This window comes from Gadus chalcogrammus, chromosome 16 (assembly GCF_026213295.1).
Source record: "Gadus chalcogrammus isolate NIFS_2021 chromosome 16, NIFS_Gcha_1.0, whole genome shotgun sequence".
Classification (NCBI taxonomy): Eukaryota; Metazoa; Chordata; class Actinopteri; order Gadiformes; family Gadidae; genus Gadus; species Gadus chalcogrammus.
The window spans coordinates 10,998,226-11,019,949 of NC_079427.1; the positions used below are offsets into that span (position 1 = coordinate 10,998,226).

General features: G+C 48.8%; 1 protein-coding gene across 1 annotated transcript in view; it reads left to right on the forward strand.

Annotated features, from left to right (window-relative positions):
* The window catches only part of LOC130405802 (mediator of RNA polymerase II transcription subunit 13-like), a 29,017-nt gene that overhangs the window by 1,043 nt on the left and 6,250 nt on the right, over positions 1-21,724 (forward strand). The window contains exons 2-23 of the mRNA XM_056611034.1: positions 596-830; positions 1,352-1,520; positions 4,329-4,474; positions 6,365-6,562; positions 7,027-7,221; positions 7,537-7,696; positions 8,082-8,189; positions 8,293-9,003; positions 9,416-9,632; positions 10,079-10,109; positions 10,472-10,587; positions 11,236-11,323; positions 11,435-11,643; positions 12,214-12,413; positions 12,751-13,631; positions 14,304-14,471; positions 16,315-16,538; positions 17,813-18,008; positions 18,370-18,781; positions 18,884-19,100; positions 19,702-19,893; positions 21,216-21,439. Of these exons, the coding sequence (XP_056467009.1) occupies positions 596-830; positions 1,352-1,520; positions 4,329-4,474; positions 6,365-6,562; positions 7,027-7,221; positions 7,537-7,696; positions 8,082-8,189; positions 8,293-9,003; positions 9,416-9,632; positions 10,079-10,109; positions 10,472-10,587; positions 11,236-11,323; positions 11,435-11,643; positions 12,214-12,413; positions 12,751-13,631; positions 14,304-14,471; positions 16,315-16,538; positions 17,813-18,008; positions 18,370-18,781; positions 18,884-19,100; positions 19,702-19,893; positions 21,216-21,439 (5,297 nt within the window). The remainder of the gene's footprint in view (positions 1-595; positions 831-1,351; positions 1,521-4,328; positions 4,475-6,364; positions 6,563-7,026; positions 7,222-7,536; positions 7,697-8,081; positions 8,190-8,292; positions 9,004-9,415; positions 9,633-10,078; positions 10,110-10,471; positions 10,588-11,235; positions 11,324-11,434; positions 11,644-12,213; positions 12,414-12,750; positions 13,632-14,303; positions 14,472-16,314; positions 16,539-17,812; positions 18,009-18,369; positions 18,782-18,883; positions 19,101-19,701; positions 19,894-21,215; positions 21,440-21,724) is intronic.

Sequence of the window (21,724 nt, forward strand, 5' to 3'; positions counted from 1 at the left end):
GTGGAATGAAGTTGGATTCATGATTTGGTTAGATGTGATCGGCATTTCAAACAATGTTGGTATTAAACTATTATGCTAACGTTAGCAACAAGCACTTTGCTGATATGATCCATAGGGTGAAGCACAAATCTTTATCTCTGTAAAAAATCTTAATTATGCTAAAGTAATGCGTTAATGTTAATGTGTTGCCCCGTTTACATGTAGAACATGGTGACGGAATGGCCGAGTGAAATAGTTTGTTGTATGCCTTACAAACTTTTATTCTGCATAGTCTTCCAAAGGTGCTTCATCGGTTTAAAACAAACGAGTAAATAACGCTATTTAATTATCATGGTGGTTTTTCCCTGACGCCAAAAAAGATTAATCTGAAATGCATATTAATGATTGTTATGTCAGAAAACCACAACATTTGAAGTTTCAAGTCTAATGGTGTTTATTAGTCATAAGATATCATTAGTGTTAAATTGTTTGTCGGTACTCATTTTTTACATTACTCAGAAATGTTTTTATCAACAGATGTTTGGTTTCAGCACTGCAGAGATGGCATTGCTAACTCTCCATCCATCTCAAATTGTCCCCTGTCCAAATTTCTCAGGCCGACTTGACGGGGATTAAATGGAGGCGTTTCGTGTGGCAGGGTCCCACCTCGTCTCCCATCCTCTTCCCGGTGACTGAGGAGGACCCCATCCTCTGCAGCTTCAGTCGCTGCCTTTCGTCGGACGTTCTGAGTGTGTGGAGGCGACACCAGACCCCGGGACGCAGGGAGCTATGGCTCTTCTGGTGGGGAGACGACCCCAGCTTTGCAGAGCTGATCCACAACGAGCTCTCAAGTATGTTCCAGCTCCGAATGGGTGTTCTACATTTGCTCCTCGTTTTTTATTCTTTGGCTTCATCCAAACGTGCTTGCAGCGTTATAATTGTGGTTGTTATATGCAAAAAGCAAAACATAGGTAATTCAGATCCTTGTGTTTACATCTTGCCATTATATGGTCAGAGCGGTTCTATTGAGCTTGCTTCTAATTATTAACTGAAAAAGTTATTTTTAACGTTACGTTTTAACAGATATGGGATGGTAACAAGGGGAAAAATGTACTTCAAGACCGATGGCTGTGAATGTTCAAATTTTACCAGCCACTCGATAGATTACCGTGGTTTCTTTTGGGCTGGTAAATCAAGCCAATCTACCAGCCTCATTTCAGTATTGGGCAGCCCTGGTTTGTATTCTGAAACACCTGATTCTTTGGGCCAGAGCGCGGTGAGAGTTGCTCAGTGATGCTACTGTCGATGTGATAAGTGCGTTGAGGTTGCTCTGTGGCGCCGGTTCTAACCTGACTACTTGTGTCATGTGCAGGCGAGGAGGACGGGGAGTGGGAGAGCGGCCTGTCGTACGAGTGCCGCACGCTCCTGTTCAAAGCCATCCACAACCTGCTGGAGCGCTGCCTCATGAACCGCGGCTTCGTGCGCATCGGGAAGTGGTTTGTGAAGCCCTACGAGAAGGACGAGAAGCCCATCAACAAGAGGTTCGTCCGGCTCCGTGTTGGGTTGTCATCCTTTGTTTTCTTAAGGTGTTTCTTGGTTTCACTTTCTTTACATTTACCTCTGACCACGTACCTTCTATTTCGATCGATGGGACTAGATGCATATCTTATTCTGGTAGACTTTTGAAAGTTGCTCCCTTATCCTTCTTTGCCAACAATCTGTTTTAGTACATAGAATTTATAAAAAAAATAATCTTTGAGTAAACAAGGCGTTCATGTAGGATGTTGGATTGAGATACACGGCTAAATTTGTAATAATAATGTTGGAAATAGTTTTTGATTAGAGGCTCCTTACTATGTATTTACAACTATTAAAGTTTTATACTTATGCTACTACTTTGCCGTGATAGAAAAACGGTTCAATCAGTTTTTCTTGTGAACTATTGATTAACAGCAAGGCCATGTGTAGCATTAAGTTGGTATAAAACAACTGTTTAAAAGTTATCCGTCACCAGCTTCACGGTGGGCAGGTTATCACATAAAAGATAAATGGACAGCTGTTTGCTTAAGATAAACACCTGGAACGGCAGGAAAGCCGGCAGACCTGAAACTGTTACAATAGTTTCTTCTGTGCTGTGCCCCGGTCTTTTATTTGCATTATTAGTCAAAACTTTCTTGGACCCTCTCAGTTTTGTTTTTCACGATCAGTCAGATTGTGTGAAAAAGCTATGTCAGGATCTACATCGGCAGCTACAACTTGAGACAACCAAGGGTTTTCCCAATCAAATTGAAACCCCATACATTACATTGAGATCTAGTTTGGGAAGATCTATGCATTTTCCTAGCTCATTATTGGAATGAACTACATTTTTGTGGGAAAACGCTGTGAGTCAGGGCTGTATTGCATTGTGGTGACTCCTGGCCTGGGATGATTGAGAATCTGGACTTTCTAGATGGTTCTGTTAACAGCGCTCCTGAGTCACTTGGTTCCTGGAATGTGTGGGCTTGTAGGCTTCTTCTCCAGACAGGAGAATGTCAGGAATTGAGCAATTGCCACTATATCTAGGGAACTCATTATGTAATACAACAAATGTCTGTGCACGATTGTGCAGTGTACGGCGTTAAGGATTTATGCTGTTCTAACGAAATGAGTAAAACGTTGCATCAGAGCCTCCTAGTGATTCATCAATCAGAACAGTCTTTATTTAAGAAAATAGTATCACGTCTTGCAAGTAGGCTATTTCCGTTGATGTATAGTCTACATAAACAGCAGGCCACCACTAGCCTATGAATCATGGAAACGGTATGCTTAGCGTTGTCAGTTTACTGAAAGGGAAATTTTATAGACTCCTTTTTTTTCTCCCCCTTTCCCTTACATGTTCTGCATGAGGCAAGTTTGGCTTTTGTCTTGAACACAACATGAGAAGTAATGGGAATGTTCAACTTTTTGGCTATCTTCTTATCGTTGTTATTTCATGGATAAACGAAGTAAGCCCAACACTTTCATTTATACAGAAAAACTAGCCAAAATTGCTGTGTGAACGTGTTCTCGCACGTGTTCTCCCCCCCCCTTTTATAAACCCTGCAACAGGCTAAGGCACAAATGGCATGTTTTGTCACTTAAGCATGTTGCGATCAAATTGGTTTCCCCCTAACCTGCTCTTAATGCTAGTAACCTTTTTGGCTAGGATCTATCAGGCACTGTCACAGAAGTCAGATATGATCTCTTCAGAGTTCCTTCTTTTGAGGAAACACTCGCGGTTACTGTTTTGAAGTATTGTTATGGAGGAATAATCTCACAGCAGTTTGAACTGGGCCGCGGGCCGGTCTGATTACATAAATCATTAATCTCAAGGCATATCCGTTTTGATCCTGATCTGTCTTGGTGTAGTGGCTCGCTGTGTTGCTGCACCGCATTATGGTGTTGGTGATTGAGTGACTTGTTCGCCGGTGTCACACTGTTTATGGGCTTTGAAGTGTTTTGGGTTGGGTGTGAGTCTCTGTCTCTCTGTCTCTCTGTCTCTCTCTCTCTCTTGTGTGTGTGTGTGTGTGTGTAAGCGGGGCAGTCTTTGGAAACGGCTGAGTCTGCAGTGTGGTTTTACAGCAACCATGTCAACAAGAACTATTTTAGTGCGTTTACCCGGCCCTTCCAGAACTCCGCGCAGAATAAAGATGGATGGCCGTTGTAACGACTCCTATAAAAAAAAAGAAACTCCTGTTATTTATAACTTGCATGTTTAGCATTAAGGACTGTGAAGGGGCCGGCGCAAGGGGGACTGGCTCTCCCCCAAACTGTCTTGATTAGAGGTGTGAAAAGTGCCGGCGGTGTAGGCAGTCATTGTGCCACGCCCACTTCTCACCACGCAGGGAAGGGGGGGGGGGGGGGTGCCCTTTAATGACATGAAGCAAAGTGAGCAGCCAAATATGCCAGGAATTGGGCCTCTCGCATCCTCTTTCTCTTGGCCTCTGCGCAGTCCCCACGCCTCCCCGGCTCCTCCCCCCCGCCCGCCCTCTGAGTCACCCCTTCACAATGGGCCTTCTCTGCACGCGACAGTGCACTGATAACTCCAAACATCAAAACAGCCTACTCGGCTTACACAAGCACACCGGGTGTTGTTGACACCTGGGCCGGCCGGCTACTGGCTACTTGTATCAGACTGTCTGAGGGGGGGGGGGGAGGAGGTAGTCTGTTGTTGTTGTTGTTCTGCTATTTGGTAATCACGTGCTTGCTCATTCATTTATTTATATGTATTTATTGATTGTCATATAATTTGATGTTGCCTGCCTCGCATTGACACCTGCTGCCTCTCCTCTCCCCCCCCCCCCTCCCCTCCATTGATGGGTCCACAGCGAGCACCTGTCATGTGCCTTCACCTTCTTCGTGCACGGCGACAGCAACGTGTGCACGAGCGTGGAGATCGCCCAGCACCAGCCCGTGCAGCGGCTCAGCGAGGAGCACCTTGGCCTGGTCCAGCAGAGCTCCAGCCCGCTGCAAGGTAACGCCAGCCCCCCCCCCCCACCCCTAGCACCGACCCCACACAGGCCGCTACCGCTCAGGCCTTCCGACCAAAGGCCGGTTTATAGTCCTCGGGTAAAATGCTGTACGTAGTCACGAGAGCCCCCTCCGTAGCCGGAGAGCCTGTCGGAGACCCTCTCCGTAGCTTACGCGCGCATCCGATGTTTTTTAACTATCCGTCAACGCAACGGAGACGGCAAGGGCTGTGATTGGTCCTCTAACAAAATCATTTCCGGAATCACTTCTCCGGTTTGACTTTGCACCTTATTTACTTTGTACATTGTTTACTTTGCACATTAAGGACCAATGAAACACCAAATAGGATTTGTAAAGCTTTGGCAGTTTATTTAAAAAAATATTTACATGGTTTGTAGTCACCATATAAGATCGATCGGGCGGCGGATTGCATTGCATATCCGACAACCCGACGGAGAACTACGAATGCTTGAGGGGTCTCCCGCGTTACGGAGTCTGATTACGGAGTTGGAGTGGTATACTTGGACTGATATCCCTCTGAGGCCTTCCCTCGGGCGCTGTTTATTGTGTAGTACCATGAGTATAGACGTATACGTATAGAAAGGATTTCCCATGATCTGTAAAGACCTTCAATTTAAAAGCCTCAAACGAAGAAGGTTTAGAGAAAGTGCTGCTTAAGGCACCTGCATGTTAGGGTTATGGACACCTGTGGATTGTTTAAACATTTCGGCTGACATACCAAATCCCCCCTCCCTTTGTGACTGCATTGTATAGTGTCTGTGTATGCATGGAATCGCTCGGAGATGTCTTCAAAGGAAATTCATGTTTGCTTATGTAATGATAAAGTTCCGAAACGTGTTATGTAGGAGAATACCGGTGACCTTAAAACCTGGTTGTTATGAAGTGCGTGTCATTACCCTGAACAGACACCACTGTGTCTGATGAAGAGAATCTCACGTCGGCCAGCCGAATATTTGATTCAATATCGGAGCATGATCATGGGAAAGTACAGGCAGCAAAGTTACCAAGGATACATTCAGTGAGACAATGGGTGAACAAGATTCTTACAGGGAAATGTTTGCATTGTCGGTTGTGAATACAAAGGTGTGGGGGAGGGACCATCGTGGAGAGTTTAGGATTGTGGGAGAGTCCAAGTTAAACTGAAAAACACTATGGGGGAAGTGGGCAGTTTGCAAGTCTGCAAGCAAGGCTGCAACACTGTTAAAGGAATCGACAACAAAGAAGTCAGTCGATTGGCGTGGCCTGAGTATCAGACTTTGTGAAAGCAATTCAAATGCCAACTATCTGAATAGCTCTGTCAGAAAGAGGAATGGAGGGTATTTCTAGGTACATGGAGAATACAATTCCTTTTAATGCGAGTAGTTATTATTTAAAAAAGGTTAGTATATTTGTATATTATGGTTATGATTAGGGCTGGTCGATGATGAGAAAAATCATAATCCCGATAATCTTGGTAAATATTGAAATGACGATTATTCAAAAGATTATTTTTGAGTTTGAAAACATTTTTGTTGAACATATTTATTCTGCATGTCACTCCCCAAAAAAACGTTGAAACTGAGTACGCCTTAAATAAATACACAAAATCGACAAAATTAAAAAATGTCCAATCTAAAATAATATACAGATATGTATCCAGCTGTTCTGCCCTTTCTATATAATAAAGCAAAAGAATCGAAAAACTATATTATGGTAATTTTGCGATCGTTTGACGCTAAAATCGAAATCGCAATCAAAATTAAATTAATCGGCCACCCCCTAGTTATGATGGATATTTCCAGGATGGTGTTTGCTGTCCGTTGTCTTTATCCACAACGACACCTTTGCTGTAGCCACGCCCCCACACACTCAAGTCTCCCTCCCCTCCCCCCAGTCATCCTGAGCCCCTACGGCCTCAACGGAACCCTCACGGGCCAGGCGTTCAAGATGTCGGACCACCCCACCCAGAAGCTCATCGAGGAGTGGCGGCAGTTCTACCCCATCAGCCCCACCCCCAAGGAGGTCCCGGAGGACAAGATGGACGACGGCGATTGGGAGGACGACTCGCTGGCGGCTGTCGAGGTCCTCGTTGGTACGGTGACATCGCTCGCATTTTCAGTCTTTTTTGTTTTCTTTTTTTTCGGGGGTGTTTTTTGTTTTGTCGTAAATCCTGCGAATCTCGTGAGAGGGAAATGTACAGACAGGGAAAAATTGTTGTGGTTACTTCATGTCTATCTTAGTATTTGCTACTTATCTTTCTTAGTATTTGCTACTTTTCCACGAAATAATTAATAACTATTGCTTTTTGGGTCTTATGTTATTTTCTTCAGGGTAATTTTTGTTTTATTGTAAATGCAGTGAATCTCGTCAGAGGGAAAATCACGGACATGGATTATTTATTTTTTTGCTTTCATTATTTCTTAGAATTTGCTACTTTTCAACCAAATATTCCTTAATTACTGTCCTTCCTGCGCTGACACCCTGGCCTGCCCTCTGTGGCGAGGAGCACAGTACATCTTGTGTGGTGACCGTTACTTTGTCCCCGCTCCCTTGCAGCCGGCGTGAGGATGGTGTACCCCGCCTGCCTCGTGCTCTTCCCCCTGTCGGACGTCCCGGCCGCGGCCCCCCAGGGCGCGGGCCACCCGTCGGGGAGCCTGTGTGGGGGGCAGCAGGGCCAGTCCTCGCACCGGGACCCCGCCATGTCCTCCGTCACCCTCACGCCCCCCACGTCTCCCGAGGAAGCTCAGACCGGTGAGGCCAGACGACCAGACGGTCCTCATTACCCTCCCAAGATAATTGGATCTCCGTTTATTCTATTAATTAATAGCTATTCTGATTTGTTAATAGAATGCTGTAGATGGATTTAAATCACACAAAACAAACTATTAAACAAAGTGTTGGATCTTGGCTTAAAAACCCAAGGAACATGACGACGTTTCCCCCACATTCCCCATCTGGCATAAATAAATTACATCTTCTAAACTGTAACGTGATTTTGGTTTTGAATCGCCATGGAAACCTCCCCTCATCCGTGTCCCCGCGTGCCCCCTCCCCCCTGTCCCGCAGACTGCCAGCCCGCCCAGCGGTGGCTGAAGCTGGCCTCCGCGACGGACGGCTTCAGCTCCAGCAGAGGGGGCCCCCACGGGGGCAAGGTCCCCAGCAGGCTGGCCTGCCAGGTGGTGGAGACGGTGTGGCAGGAGTACAACATCAACCGTGCCGACAACAAGTAGGTCCCCCACCGGCCATCACACCCCCCCCAAGGGGGTCCTCTGACTCGTACATCTGGCACTGTGTGACTCTGTAGTACATTTACATTTAGGGCATTTAGCAGACGCATTTACCCAAAGTCATTCACAATAAATACTTTGTCCGAAGAAAGCGAAACAATATATCGCTGTTGGTCCTGTAAGGGTGTTCAAAGAACCAAGGGCCAAACGCTAACAATCGCTAGGTTAACCCATTCCCTGTGCAAAACAAAGATAGCTAGGATAAGAGGCTACACAATGCTAAGTACTATTTGCAAAGTGCAAGGAGTGTGTATGGGGGAGAGGCTATGCAGAGTCTAGCTGAACTCTCATGTTTTTAACTTTTGATGTTTCCCCTTTTTCAAGGAGGAAGTTTTCCGCCCTGACCAACGGAACCTGTGAGAGCAAAACGGATAGAACTGACCTTTGGGATTTTTTGGAGCCCTCTCATCGGGCCCACTGCAATTGCACAAGGTACTCCAACCACGACCAACCGAACCTAAACCCTGATATGACGCGTGGTACCACATGATGGGATGTTCTGAACGTGTCATCTAACGCACGCTTTCCCTTTCAGGCACAAGAACCAGAAGCAACGAACCAGCAGCACCTCAACGCACCCCCCGGCCTCGGGCCCGCTCCCCACCCCGCCCCCCAAGCACAAGCTGGGGGAGAAGCTGGAGAAGGGCGACAAGCAGCCCAAGAGGCCCCAGACGCCCTTCCACCACCGCAGCACCGCCGCCGAGGAGCAATACCCCGAGCCCCAGGTGCAGCGCTTCTGCCCGCGCGGAGCCCCCGAGGAGGGCTACCCCAGCCTGCACCACGTGGACACGGCGCCCTCCTCCAAGGCGCCGACGCTGCACCCCCACGGCCCGCCCTCCGACCTGGCCGGCTCCCCCCAGCCCCCGCCCCTCAGCCCCCACCCCTGCGTGCACGCGGAGGGCGAGCCGCCGGCCATGAAGAGCTCGTCCACGCCCATCCACCAGCCTTTCTACCCGCCCTCGGTGGAGCCCTGCATGCTGCCCCAGAAGGCCCCCCACGCCGAGGAGCCCCACCTGGGCGCCATGGCCCGGTCCTTCCCCCCGGCCTACGCCGAGTCCCTGGAGCCCGCCGTGTTCGTGGGCTCGGCCGTCAACCCCAACGAGGACTCGACCCACAACCCCTGGAAGTACTTCAACCTGCCCAGGAAGAGGGACTCGGACTTCCTGCCGCCGCCGCTGCCCGTGGACAAGATCAGGGACTCGGGGGACTCAGGGGCCGGGCTGGACGCCATCGTGTCCGTGACCGAGTGAGTATTCCCCATAGCGGTTCCTGAAATTGCTCTTCGGCCGATACAGAGTATATAAACCAATGCAGAATGTAGTATTGTAACTACTAATATCACTTGTTCTTATTGAAGTGTTCTCTCTTGATTGTCCGTTAACGAACGCACAACACCACACGTGTTTTGATGTTCTTTGCCTACGCATTAAAGGAGCTTTGTCATGTGATGCTATTACACCGGCGCATAGACTTACTCGATACAACCTTTTAGGCGATATCGGCCTTTTTAGGCAGTATCTGAGAGAATTTCCGATAACTGATATCGGTAAAACTCTAGACTGCGCTGCCTTCACCGGAGCCACGCCTCGAGTCAGGGACAGAAGCGGACATCCCACCGGACTCTCACCCGGGCCCTTGTCTCCCCCCCCCCCCCTCAGGCTGATGGCGGGGACCAGTCAGACGCTGAAGGTGTCCGCCGAGCTGCTGAAGACGTACGCCCAGCGGAGGAACAACCACCTGGTGTCGCTGAGCCGCGACGGCGACCACGGCGAGCTGGACCCCTACGCCTTCGTGGACGGAGACGGAGACGAGGACTTCAGCTTCGGCGAGAAGAAGGACAAGGCGGGAGAGAGGGACGCCAACAAGAAGCAAAACGTGAGCCCCGCCCCCTTTCGGTGCGCTGCCGGAAATGACCGGCGCCGTCCGTGGCCCAGTTACCCACGCAGCGTTTATTTTTAAACCACCCCCGTCTTTACGTTGAAGGAGTCGTCTTGTGTAATGTGTGGCCCCTGGGGCTGGAATGAGCTTGCTGAAGTAGGCAGTCGGTGTCAACAAAACAATGTGTTTTATTCTTTACACTGAATCCTTTGATACCCAATATGCTTTTACAATGAAGGAGTACGTATAGGGTGTGGTTAAATATCCGTCTGCTGTGTAAACAGCGTGTGGTTTCTTATGTGTGGCGGATGCATTTCGTGAACAGCACCGGTGAATTGTTGCGTTTAGAGATGCCTTTGATTGGACGACTTGATTTAAAATTGCAATGTGTTTTTTTTCTGTGACTAATCCTCCTTTTGTGAATCTTTATTCGCATGGCACAGGGGGAAGACGACGGTGGATCCTCTGCTGACGGTACGTCATTTCTTTATGTTTCATAGGAATTTATGTTTCATATGTTTCATGTTTTAAAGGAACTATATCGCTTGGTAGAAGAATTATCTTTTTTTTTCAATAAATGTGTTTTCAATTTATGTTGCGGTTTATTTTGGGAATTACTTACTAGGTAGTCATAGTAACGGTTTCACAAAAGAACCACATTTAGATTTAAAAACATCTAGGGGGGGCATCGTTAGTCGCCAGCTCACTGTTGGTAACTCACTGAGCCAGGGCCTCTCGTGGCTTAACGAGTCCCCTCGACCCAGTGCTTCAGCCTGTTGACGTTTCCCGTGGCGGTAGCCCATGACAACGCTGTCTTCTTCTGTTGTTGCGTGCAGACGGCCAGGGGGCTGCCAAGCCGCCTGCCTCCACCAGCCTGATCCACGAGAACGACCTGGCCGTGTCCTATAGCGACCTGGACAAGATCTTCAACTCGGATGAGGACGACCTCGCGGTCAGTCCGCACTACTCGCTCTCATGTTTTTAAATATTTTTTTTATAGATGTCGTTAACGTTCATATTTCATCTTTTAATTGTAATAGTAATTAATTGGTTTACCGTATTATTATTATTTTTTTCAATATATTAAATGACTAAAAAACAGTTGGAGGTAACGTGTGGCCGTTTGGTCACATGCTACCTGTGGTCACATGCCAACTGCGGTGTTCACGCGCTGCTGTTGTGACAATGACCAAGACCGCCATTGGATAGGAAGTCTCTTCCAAGCCTGTTGGCCGTTTCCCCATTGGACAGAAACCACATCAATCAGCCACTAGACAGGCCCGCCGCCAGCGCGTGAAGAAGACACTAGGCACAAAATGAGGATGTGCGCAAAAAAGCCTGCAGACTTATTTAGCACCAATTGTTCCTTTAGGTTGTGGGGGCAATTGACACAAATAAAACTTTGAACAGGAGTATAGGACGGGTTGAATTTTAATGTGTGCACTGTGCACACACACACTTCAACCCATCATGTACTCCTGTTAATTGTTTTTTTTGTGTAAATTAAAATAATTAGTTCTTGTAGCAGCCCATTATGCAGATAGCCTGTTTAAGTCATTTTTAATGGGTGTTATTCTAATGTACGTTTCCACAAACACAGCCCGGGATCAGACGAGCAGTCGCCGGCGGTGAAGACAAGTTCTCCAAGGATGGGAAGCCCAACACTCTGGACCCGCTGTCGTGCATAAGTACGTGGTTTCCATTCATCCATTCCCCTCCCCCTCCCTCCCTCCCGCCCCCCTCCTTGACCTCTCCCTCTGGGACTAATCCGATCCATCCCTCCCTCCCCCACCCTCCAGGCTCGGCGGACCTCCACCAGATGTTCCCCACGCCGCCCTCCCTGGAGCAGCACATCATGAGCTACTCCCCCATGAACCACGGGGGCAAGGACTACGGCGGGCTGGAGGGCGCGGCCGGCCTCTCGCTGCTGGACGGGGGGTTGCTCGCCGGCCACTTTAAGGCCGAGGTGGAGGAGGGCTTCTGCAGCCCCCGGCCCGCTGAGATCAAGGTGGGTCCACCGTAGGGCTGGGCTATTAATTGAACTTTGATCGCGATTTTAGGGTCAAACAATCAGAAAATTAACATTATCGAGTTTTTCATAAAAAAAAAAGAAAAGCTTTATAGAAGGGCCAGAACAGTATTTATAAATACAACATGTTTTCAAACTCAAAAATAATAGTTGGAATAATGGTGATTTCAATATTGCCAAAATAATCGTGACTTTAATTTTTGCCATAATCGAGCAGCCCTAGTCCACTGGCAGTGCCGCTGGACCGTCGTCAAACAGCTCGTTATGAAGCCTTCCATGTTACTTGTTTTATACGTTCCGGTTTGTACTACTGTGATCCGATCTAGGTTAATTAAATATTTAAAGTTTTTAAATAATTTAATGTATATTTAGTTAAAATTAAAATTCTAATTTAGAATTGGCACCGGATAAATCATACGGAATGATTTGATTAGATTATGCCCATTTTAGGCTGCTATTTTTGATTGGAAGTAGGGAAAATAGCCAGCTGAACTTTCAAAGAATTTGACCTAGATTAAAAACGACTAAACCGGCGTGTTCCCCTTACAGGACTTCTCCTTCGTGTACAAGCCGGAGGCGTGCCCCGCGCTAGTGGGCTGTACCATGTACGCCCCGCTGAAGACGCTGCCCAGCCAGTGTCTGATGCCCATCAAACTGCCAGAGGAGTGCCTGTACACGCCAAGCTGGACCCTGGGCAAGATGGAGCTGATACCACCGGTCCAGTCCATGGGCCTGCTCACCAAAGACGGGTACAGAATTGCACTGCGGGCCTCTACAGCCTGGTGGGCCCTGGGAGTTGTAGTTCTAATTGTAGTGGTAGTTGTGGTAGTTCTAGTGGAAGTGGTAGTTTCAGTTCTAGTGGTAGTTGAAGTTGAAGTTGTTGGGGCAGGATGGTGTCATGGCTGTAGGTAAAAAACACTACCTGCTTAATAACATGGATTTAGAGCTATATTTTTCTGGTTTGATACCCCTGGCTATCAACAAATGAGTAAATAATCAAATTTAGTCAACGGTATGCTGGGGTACGATAGACTCATTGCTTGACGACCCCCCCCCCTGTGTCACCCCCCCCCCCCGTTCCCTTAGCAACATCCCCAGCGTGGAGCCCGACTACAGCCAGAGCTACACGCCCCAGACCCACACGCCCTTCATGTCCAACAGCGCCCCGCCCAGCAACAGCGGCGCCGGCATCCTCCCCTCGCCGGCCACGCCCCGCTTCTCCGTCCCCACGCCGCGCACGCCCCGCACGCCGCGCACCCCCCGCGGCCTCAAGTACGACAACTCGGACCTGTACTCGCCGGCGGCCTCCACGCCCTCCACCTGCCGCCCGCTGAGCTCGGTGGAGCCCGCCACGGTGCCCTCCATCCCGGAGGCGCACAGCCTCTACGTCACGCTCATCCTGTCCGAGTCGGTCATGAACCTGTTCCGCGACTGCAACTTCGACAGCTGCTGCGTGTGCGTGTGCAACATGAACATCCGCGGCGCCGACGTGGGCGTGTACCTGAGCGACGACGGCGAGGCGCAGTACCCGTGCACGTGCGGCTTCAGCGCCGTGTCCAACCGGCGCTTCGGCCAGTCGGCCGGGCTGTTCCTGGAGGACGAGCTGGACGTGGTGGGCCGGGGCTCGGACTCGGGCCGCGACACGGAGAAGCGGTACGAGGAGCTGCGCGCCGCCTCCCTCCACCGGGGCGGCAGTCTGAAGGAGAAGCCCCCAGATGAGCTGGTGCTGCTGCTGCAGGACCAGTGCACCAACCCCTTCGCCCCCGTGGCGGGCGTGGAGCTGCTGCTGCCGCGGCCCCTGGGCGTGCTGGCGCGCCCGTTTGTGCGTGTGGAGGAGCGCGACTGCTACAACGACTGCTACATGGCGCTGGAGCACGGCCGGCAGTTCATGGACAACATGTCGGGAGGGAAGGTGGACGAGGCGCTGGTGAAGAGCACCTGTCTCCACCAGTGGCCGAAACATAAATGTGAGTCCCGTTTACGGTCGGGGCGTTTAGAAGACCCTTTTATCCGAGCCGACTTATAACGTAAGGGAGAACAATATATAGCTGCCCGAACTGTATGGATGTTCATAGAATCAAGTGCCGAACACTAACAATCGCTAGGTTAACCCATTCCCCGCGTACAACAAAGATAGCTAGGATAAGATGCTACGCAATGCTAAGTGCTATTTTTTTCAGTGCAAAGACGCACAACATGCAATAAGTGCCAGGACGTACAACATACAATAAGTGTGTACATTAAGTGCCAGGACGTACAACATACAATAAGTGTGTACATTAAGTGCCAGGATGTACAACATACAATAAGTGTGTACATTAAGAGCCAGGATGTACAACATACAATAAATGTGTACATCAAGAGCCAGGATTTACAACATACAATAAATGTGTACATCAAGAGCCAGGACGTACAACATACAACAAGTGTGTACAATTAAGTGCCAGAGTGAATGGCGAAATAAATATTCATTTAAATTTTAAGATGAGTCCACATTTTTGTTCAGCGCTTTGTTTCCGTCCTAGAAACTGCCATCTGTCACCTCCCTTGCCGTCTGCATCGCACGAGCCCTGGGAAAGCCCCCAGCACCCCCTGGTCTCTAACCCGTCTCTCTCTCTCTACCCCTCCTCCTCCCACAGCAGCGGACATGAGCAAGCTGTTCTCGCCGGACGTGCTGCGGGTGATGCTGTCTCTGCAGCCCGTGCTGCAGGACACCATCCAGAAGAAGAGGAGCGTCCGCTCCTGGGGCGTGCAGGGCCCCCTCACCTGGCAGCAGTTCCACAAGATGGCCGGCAGGGGATCCTACGGTAGGCTGCGGCTGCTCGATTTATGGCGAATAATCATATTCACGATTATTTTGCTCAATATTGAAATCACGACTATTCAAACGATTAATTTTGAGGATGAAAACGTGATGTATCTATTCAGCATGCCTCTCCCAAAAAACACTTTAACTGAGAATGTTCAAATCTAAAATTATATACAGATATGATTCGAGCTGTTCTGCATTTTCTACAAAACATTTAATGAAAAATAAAAAATAACTTTCAACTCGATTACTTTAGTTTTGTGATAAAATCGCGATCAAAATTAGATTAATCGCCCAGCACTACGGTAGGCCGTGGCGCTGGCTGCACCGTGCAGATCAGTGGTCATCACGTTAGGAGATGCTATGGAACAGGCCGGTTCTATCTATATAGCTATTTGCTTCACAGCTGTTGAAAATACGTTTTAAGGGACCACCAAAGACTTGGTTTATCGCAGGGGTACCAAGTTCCAACCTTTTTTTGGCCTGTGACCCCATTCTTAGCTCCGTAAAGTTTGCGGCCTTTTTAGTCTGCTTCCAGACAAATAGTTTGTACCGCGGTAATATCAATGTCCCGGATCACTATTACAAGCAAAGTGATTAGTCGGAGTTTGTTGGTTACTATAAATCATTATGCAGTCAGTTGAAATACAGGATGCCTATAAATAAAATGGAGCGTCAAATATCGACGGCTTATTTAAGCCACCTCTTTTGGGACACCATGTGAATATCAGGGGACCCTAAGTGGGCTCCCCGCTCGAGGAACCTTGAGTCCTGAGTTCAACTGATTTCCAGCTGCCCACAGGAGGGTCGAGCTGCTCTATAATAACCCTTAAAACAGCCCAGTCAATGAACGTAGCTAGACGGAAACCCACCGAGTTCAGCTAGGACGTTGGTCCTGCCGTGATAAAGAGCTCTTTATTTCTATCGGATTCTATAACTTTTTTTAGACCATAAACCAAAAGAGTAAATGAAAGCTTAAACGACACCTAACACCATGTTGTGTTGCAGCTGTATGAGATGGAAGCTCATGAGACTTTAAGCCTTCTGAACCTGTACCGCACCCATATGCGTCGGAAGCCATCCCAGACTTAAATACTTTTCTCTTGTGCTTGAGGCCTGCAGCTGTATGAGGCTGAATCACTTTGACACTTTAATCCTGGTGGCATGTGGCTCAGGAGGTAGAGCGTGTTGGCTTGTAACCTGAAGGTTGCTAGTTCGATCCCCGGCTCCTCCTAGCTGAGTGTCGAGGTGTCCTTGGGCAAGACGCCTCATCCTAACTGCTCCTGACATGGCCGTCTCCGCCGTTGCCGTGTGAATGTGTGTATGAATGTCAGGGAATACTGAACAGCGCTTTGAGTGGCCACTGGTTAGGAAAAGCGCTGTATGAACAGTAGGGCTGGGCAAAGATTAAAAGTTTTAATCGAGATTAATCGCATAGTATTGGTGAGTTAACTCGTGAATCGCACTTTTAAAATTATATTTTAATTCCCCTCCAATTAAAGTTAAATGAGACTATCAAATGGAATGGCACATTATCATTCATACCAAAAGCTCTTAATAAGCAAAAAGTAGACCAAGTGATCTTGAGGGAGTTTCATTGACTCACTCAGTGTGGGTTGAATATGAAACTTACGCAACACCACAGGTTTCGGTATTGTAAACAGGCTGTCACTTACTGCAAGTGTAATTGATATTCAAAGGAAAAATAAAACAACGTTCGTCAGCTGATATTTATCGCGTTAAAATAAGATGGCGTAATTAACGCATTAACTTGCACAGCCCTTATAAACAGTCAATTTAACCCTTCTGTCGTCGTCGTCTCCCCCCCCCCCCCCCCCCAGGCACGGACGAGTCCCCCGAGCCGCTGCCCATCCCCACCTTCCTGGTGGGCTTCGAGGTGGACTTCATGGTGCTGTCGCCGTTCGGCCTGCCTTACTGGGAGAAGCTGCAGCTGGACCCCTTCGGCTCCCAGAGGGACCTGGGCTACGTGGTCATCTGTCCGGACAACGACGCGCTGCTCAGAGGGGCCCGCACCTTCTTCAAGGACCTCACCACCATATACGAGGTGCGCAGCTGTCTGCAGGGCCTAAGCACACTGTCATGTTATTAACACTCAGTCCATAACGTTCATCTCAGAGGGTCCAAACTGTTCATCTCGGAGAGTTTGAATACATAGTCTACCATGTTATTTTCCAAAGCTTTAGTACATATTCTGCAATGTTATTGTCCAGAGCTTTGGTGCATTGTCTGTCATATTATTATCCTTTATTCAACCCATCAAAAGTCTCTATTTGAGGCTGTCCGTGTGCACCCACAGCTCAGCTGGTCTCTCGGTGTTTTGCCTTTTACTGCTGTAGAGGTAGCATGATACAAGTCTAAACAGTGATTTTAAGGTTGCACCCATTAGACGTTTGAAATGCGAGGCATCAGAGCAGGGTACTTGGTGATTTCACTTTCAGTTTTGATATCGGGGAATTCTTGACGGTTACTATTGTAAAATGAACCTGCGGGGAATTCCGCCTACACAGGCCAGCTACTGAACCAGGATCAAAGGGCCAGATAACTGGTTTTACAGCCTCTCCACTACAAAGTATGACTGCACAACGCTCGAGGCGTTTGGCTGTTGATATATCCGGCTCAAAGACTTGCAAAAAGACATCAACACTTTGTATATCGATACATCTATATTCAATTACAATTCTGTTGTAATCATTTGATTCTGCTTGACAAGTGCTTGTTTGTTCTGGTATTCTGGTACCCGTAGTCCGTTATGTAATCTTTAGCACATAGACCATAATGTTATTCTCCAGAGATCTTTATCACGTAGACCATAATGTAATTCCCCATAGATCCACAGGATCTCGAAAATATGATCCCATCAAGAGTGCGTTATGTAATTCTAGAGAGATCTTTAGCACATAGACCATAATGTTATTCTCCAGAGATCTTTATCGAGTAGACCATGCCAGGCTTCAGGTTACGCGTTTGTGTGCGAACCACCAGTGGGATACAACCAATCAGCCTCCTACCAGGAGCTCCGTGATGGACAGTGACTCATACGGTTCATCCAAATACCTGCCACGTATTTTATGAAAACCTGCCTCTAGATTCAGGCTTTGATAAAATACGTGGCAGGTGATTGGATGCACCATTGGTCTATCTAGCTATCCAAACCGTTAGCACGAAAAAAATAGACTTTTTTTTTTTGTTTTACAGCCCCAGATGGGGCTGTAAAAAACCATCTGGATCATCATAGAGACGGACCGTCAGCCCGTAGTCCATAACGCCGTCCTGTACTGAACCGGCTCTCATGAATGTGTTGCTGTTGTCCTTCGCCAGGCGTGCCAGCTGGGGAAGCACCGGCCCATCTGTAAGAGCTACGCCGAGGGCATCGTGAAGGTGGGCGCGGCGGAGGACCGCTGTGCCACGGAGCAGCCGCTCAGCGACTGGTTCCTCAAGATGACCGCCAGGGACGGGAACAACGACGCCTTCAACAAGCTCAAGCTATTCGCCCAAGTGTGCCGCTACGACCTAGGTACAAACGTCTCTCCGTGATCCCGCTAGACTCAGTTTTGCGGTGTGGCTCAGGGGGTAGAGCGCGCGTTGGCTGGTATGGGGAAGATCGCTAGTTCGATCCCCGGCTCCTCCTAGCTGGGTGTCGAGGTGTCCCTGAGCAAGGCAGCTCCCCCTAACTGCTTCGGACGACAATGCTGGCCGTCTCCTTGCACGGTTCAAAAGCGCCATTGGTGTGTGCATGAATGGGTGAACGTGAAGCGTTATTGTAAAGCGCTTTAAGTGGCCACCTGTTAGAAGAGCACTACATAAATGCAGTCCATCTACCATTTGTTCATAATTAGAGTCTAACTAATGTGTGCCTCCTTCCTCCCTCGCTCCAGCTCCCTACCTGTCGGGGCAGTCGCTGGACGCCTCGCTGCTGTCCCAGCGCAGCCCGGCCCCGCCCGCCTCATCCCACACGCCCAGCAGCTCCTCCAGCAACACCTCAGGTCCCCCGTGCTCCAACACTACCAGCTCCAGCGCCGGTGCTGCTGCCACCCCCACCGCCGCCGCCGCCGCCGCCCAGCCTGCCCAGGTCAACAGCACCCCTGCCCCCTCCGCCTCAGGCCCCCAGACCGTCGGGGGAATGGCTTCCACCAAGCCTAGCGCCTACACCCCCTTCGGGACGTCGACCACGCAGGGAAGCGCCTCTCAGAACGGGCCCCAGCTGACGCCCCAGGGAGCGGCGGGCCTCGGGGAGAACGGTCCCAACGCCAACCAGCCTCAGGTCACCGTCGAACCCCCCAACGAGAGGTAAGGGGGGGGGGGGGGTCCTCTTGTATACACCGCCCTCTGTGTGAGAGAGGTTTGATGACCCCCAGGACCGCGCCGTACTAACGCCTCTTCCTCCCCCAGCACATTGGACCGGGACAAGGTGGGCAAGCCCACGGACGGCGAGTCGCACGCCATCTCGTACCCGCCCGCCATCGTGGTGTACATCGTGGACCCCTTCAGCTACGAGGACGCGGACCGCGAGGTCCGCTCCAGCGTCTACACCCTGGGGCTGCTGCGCTGCTACCTGGAGATGCTGCAGTTCCTGCCCCCCAACATCAGGAACGCGCTCTCCGTGCAGGTACAACCTCTCATGAGCGAGACCGCGTCCCAGCGGGGGTCTTCTGATGTTGAGACTAGTGATCGACCGATATATCGGCCGGCCGATATTTGCGTTATTTTTTATTGATTATTTTCCTGTATGATATACAGACTTCAATAAATGTTCCTTTTTTAAATTCAGACTTGTAACATTTGTAATCATTGTGTAATTTTTATCAGTTGTCATTTGAGGGAGCAAAAGCACTATCGGCTCAAGAAAATCAGTATCGGCGTATCGGTCATCGGCCCTAATAAATCCATATCGGTCGATCCCTAGTTGAGACAAGCCGGCTTGTTGCTTTGTTATCAGGCTTTGTGGGACTATTATTATGGCGCTTGTGTGTTGCTATCGTTTCGCTTTCTTAACCATAAAATCCTTATTATTTTATATCAGTGCACCTGATCTTGTGGCGTACCTTTTTTCTTATTAAGGGCATTATTAATATATCATGGAATCACTCTTCAATCTCTTTAAAGCATTTCCGATCTATACAATGTAATCCTCGTTTTCATTGTTTGAATCCATGCCATGAATCTCCAACCCCGCTAAAGAACGTCGTTCCCCTCCTCCTTGCTTCCAGATCGTTCCATGCCAGTACCTGCTGCAGCCGGTGCGCAGCGGCCAGCGGCACCTCTACGCCCAGCACCTCAAGTCCCTGGCCTTCTCGGTCTTCACCCAGTGTCGACGCCCACTGCCCGGCTCCACCCACTTCAAGGCCCTGACCGGGTTCGGCCCCGGGCTGGCCATCGACATGGCTCTCAAGAGCCCCGAGGTAAGCCCTCGGGCCGTTGCCATGGTGCGCCCGGCCGGTAGCATACTGTACGTCTAGATGTAGGGTAGACTGTTGAGGACCATGGCCTCGTCTCAAACACGGCGTGTTTAGCGGGATAAGCATGGATGAGCAGGCCTATCCATGACCTAACTAACGATTGTTGGTGCTTGGCACTTGTTGCTATGCACATCCTTTCCTTCTTCTGACAAAATGTACTTATTGTAATTTGCAAGAGTCTGCTAAATGCCCATATAAAGATAAAAATACTATTAAACACCTCTTGCTTATAGGAACATAGTAGGTTCGCTGGCTTGAACAACGAATCGATAAAATCGATTACTAAAAGCGTTGGCATCGATTCGTTGAGTCGCGCGTTTAATACGTCACTGTTAGGCGTGGCACGGTTTACAGCCAGCCGCCAACGGGTTGGGTTCATGGTTCATGCACGCCCACAGCGAGCTTTAGTGTGAGCGACCACAGCTTGTATTTTGGTCATATCTTAACTCTGGACTGTTGGCCGATATAAAAGTGTTGTACCTTCGCTGTCTTTGGGTTAAAACTCCTTCAACTCAGTATCCGTCTAGTCTAACCAAAAACTCTGTCAGCTGCTGCTGCTGCAGACGGTGTGCAGACGGGATCGGAGTCGGCACCGCGTGCATCAACAGTCATTCAAAGCAGCGGTAGTAATCACACAACCTGACGGTGTAGAAAGTCCCGTCAGTTAAAAAAAGTAATCCAGTTTTCAAATCCATGTTAAAATAGGCAGGATATAGAGCTAGTTAGCTTAAAGAAAAGTAGCAAACAGTGTCAAATGTTGATGTGTTCAGGTCAGCTCACTAATATGATTGATGTGTTCGAATGCAAAACAAAAAAAATGAAATTTGAGATTTTGGCAAAAACTTGTTTTCCCAGCAATATAAAATAGATGGTAAAGATGGAATTATTACCAGTTTAACGTCCTATCTTGAACTATGATCATCTAATCAATTAAAGCATTAATACAATTTATATTTCAACAAAATAATAGAAAAGTATCAATAAAGACTTGGATCGTTAAGGAGTCTAGAAAATGGTATCAATGTCAAGAAAAATTAACGATCTCCTGTCATCTGAGAGAAATGAAGATTTAATTTATTTTTATTTTTTATCCGATTCATCGAAAAAAATAATCAACCGATTAATCGATTATTAAAATAATCGTTAGTTGCAGCGCTAGTTTGAATAACCAAATAAGAAACACTTATCAGCTCATCGTCAAAGCCATCCGTACTCCTATAACGATGACCTCTGACCCTCCCCTTCCTCCCTCTTCCTCGGCCCAGCGGCCAGAGTGCGTGCGTCTGTACACGCCGCCCTTCATCCTGGCGCCCATCAAGGACAAGCAGACGGAGCTGGGCGAGACGTTCGGCGAGGCGTCGCAGAAGTACAACGTGCTGTTCGTGGGCTACTGCCTGTCCCACGACCAGCGCTGGCTGCTGGCCTCCTGCACCGACCAGCACGGGGAGCTGCTGGAGACCTGCATCATCAGCATCGACGTGCCCAACAGGTACGCCCCGGCCCCCGCGGTCGGACACGCCCGGCCCCCGGGGCTCTGTTGGGTGTGGGGATCACAGGGGACCTTAGGATACTATAGCATACACGATACAAAAACTAGACCAAGTCGTCTTGAGGGGGTTTTATTGACTCACTCAGTGTGGATTGAATATGAAACTTCAACCCACAATATGAAACGTAACACCACAGATTTGGGAATTGTAAACAGGCTGTCATTTACTGCAAGTGTAATTGAATGCAAAGAAACTTTAACTAAAATCAAATCAAAGTTAAAAAA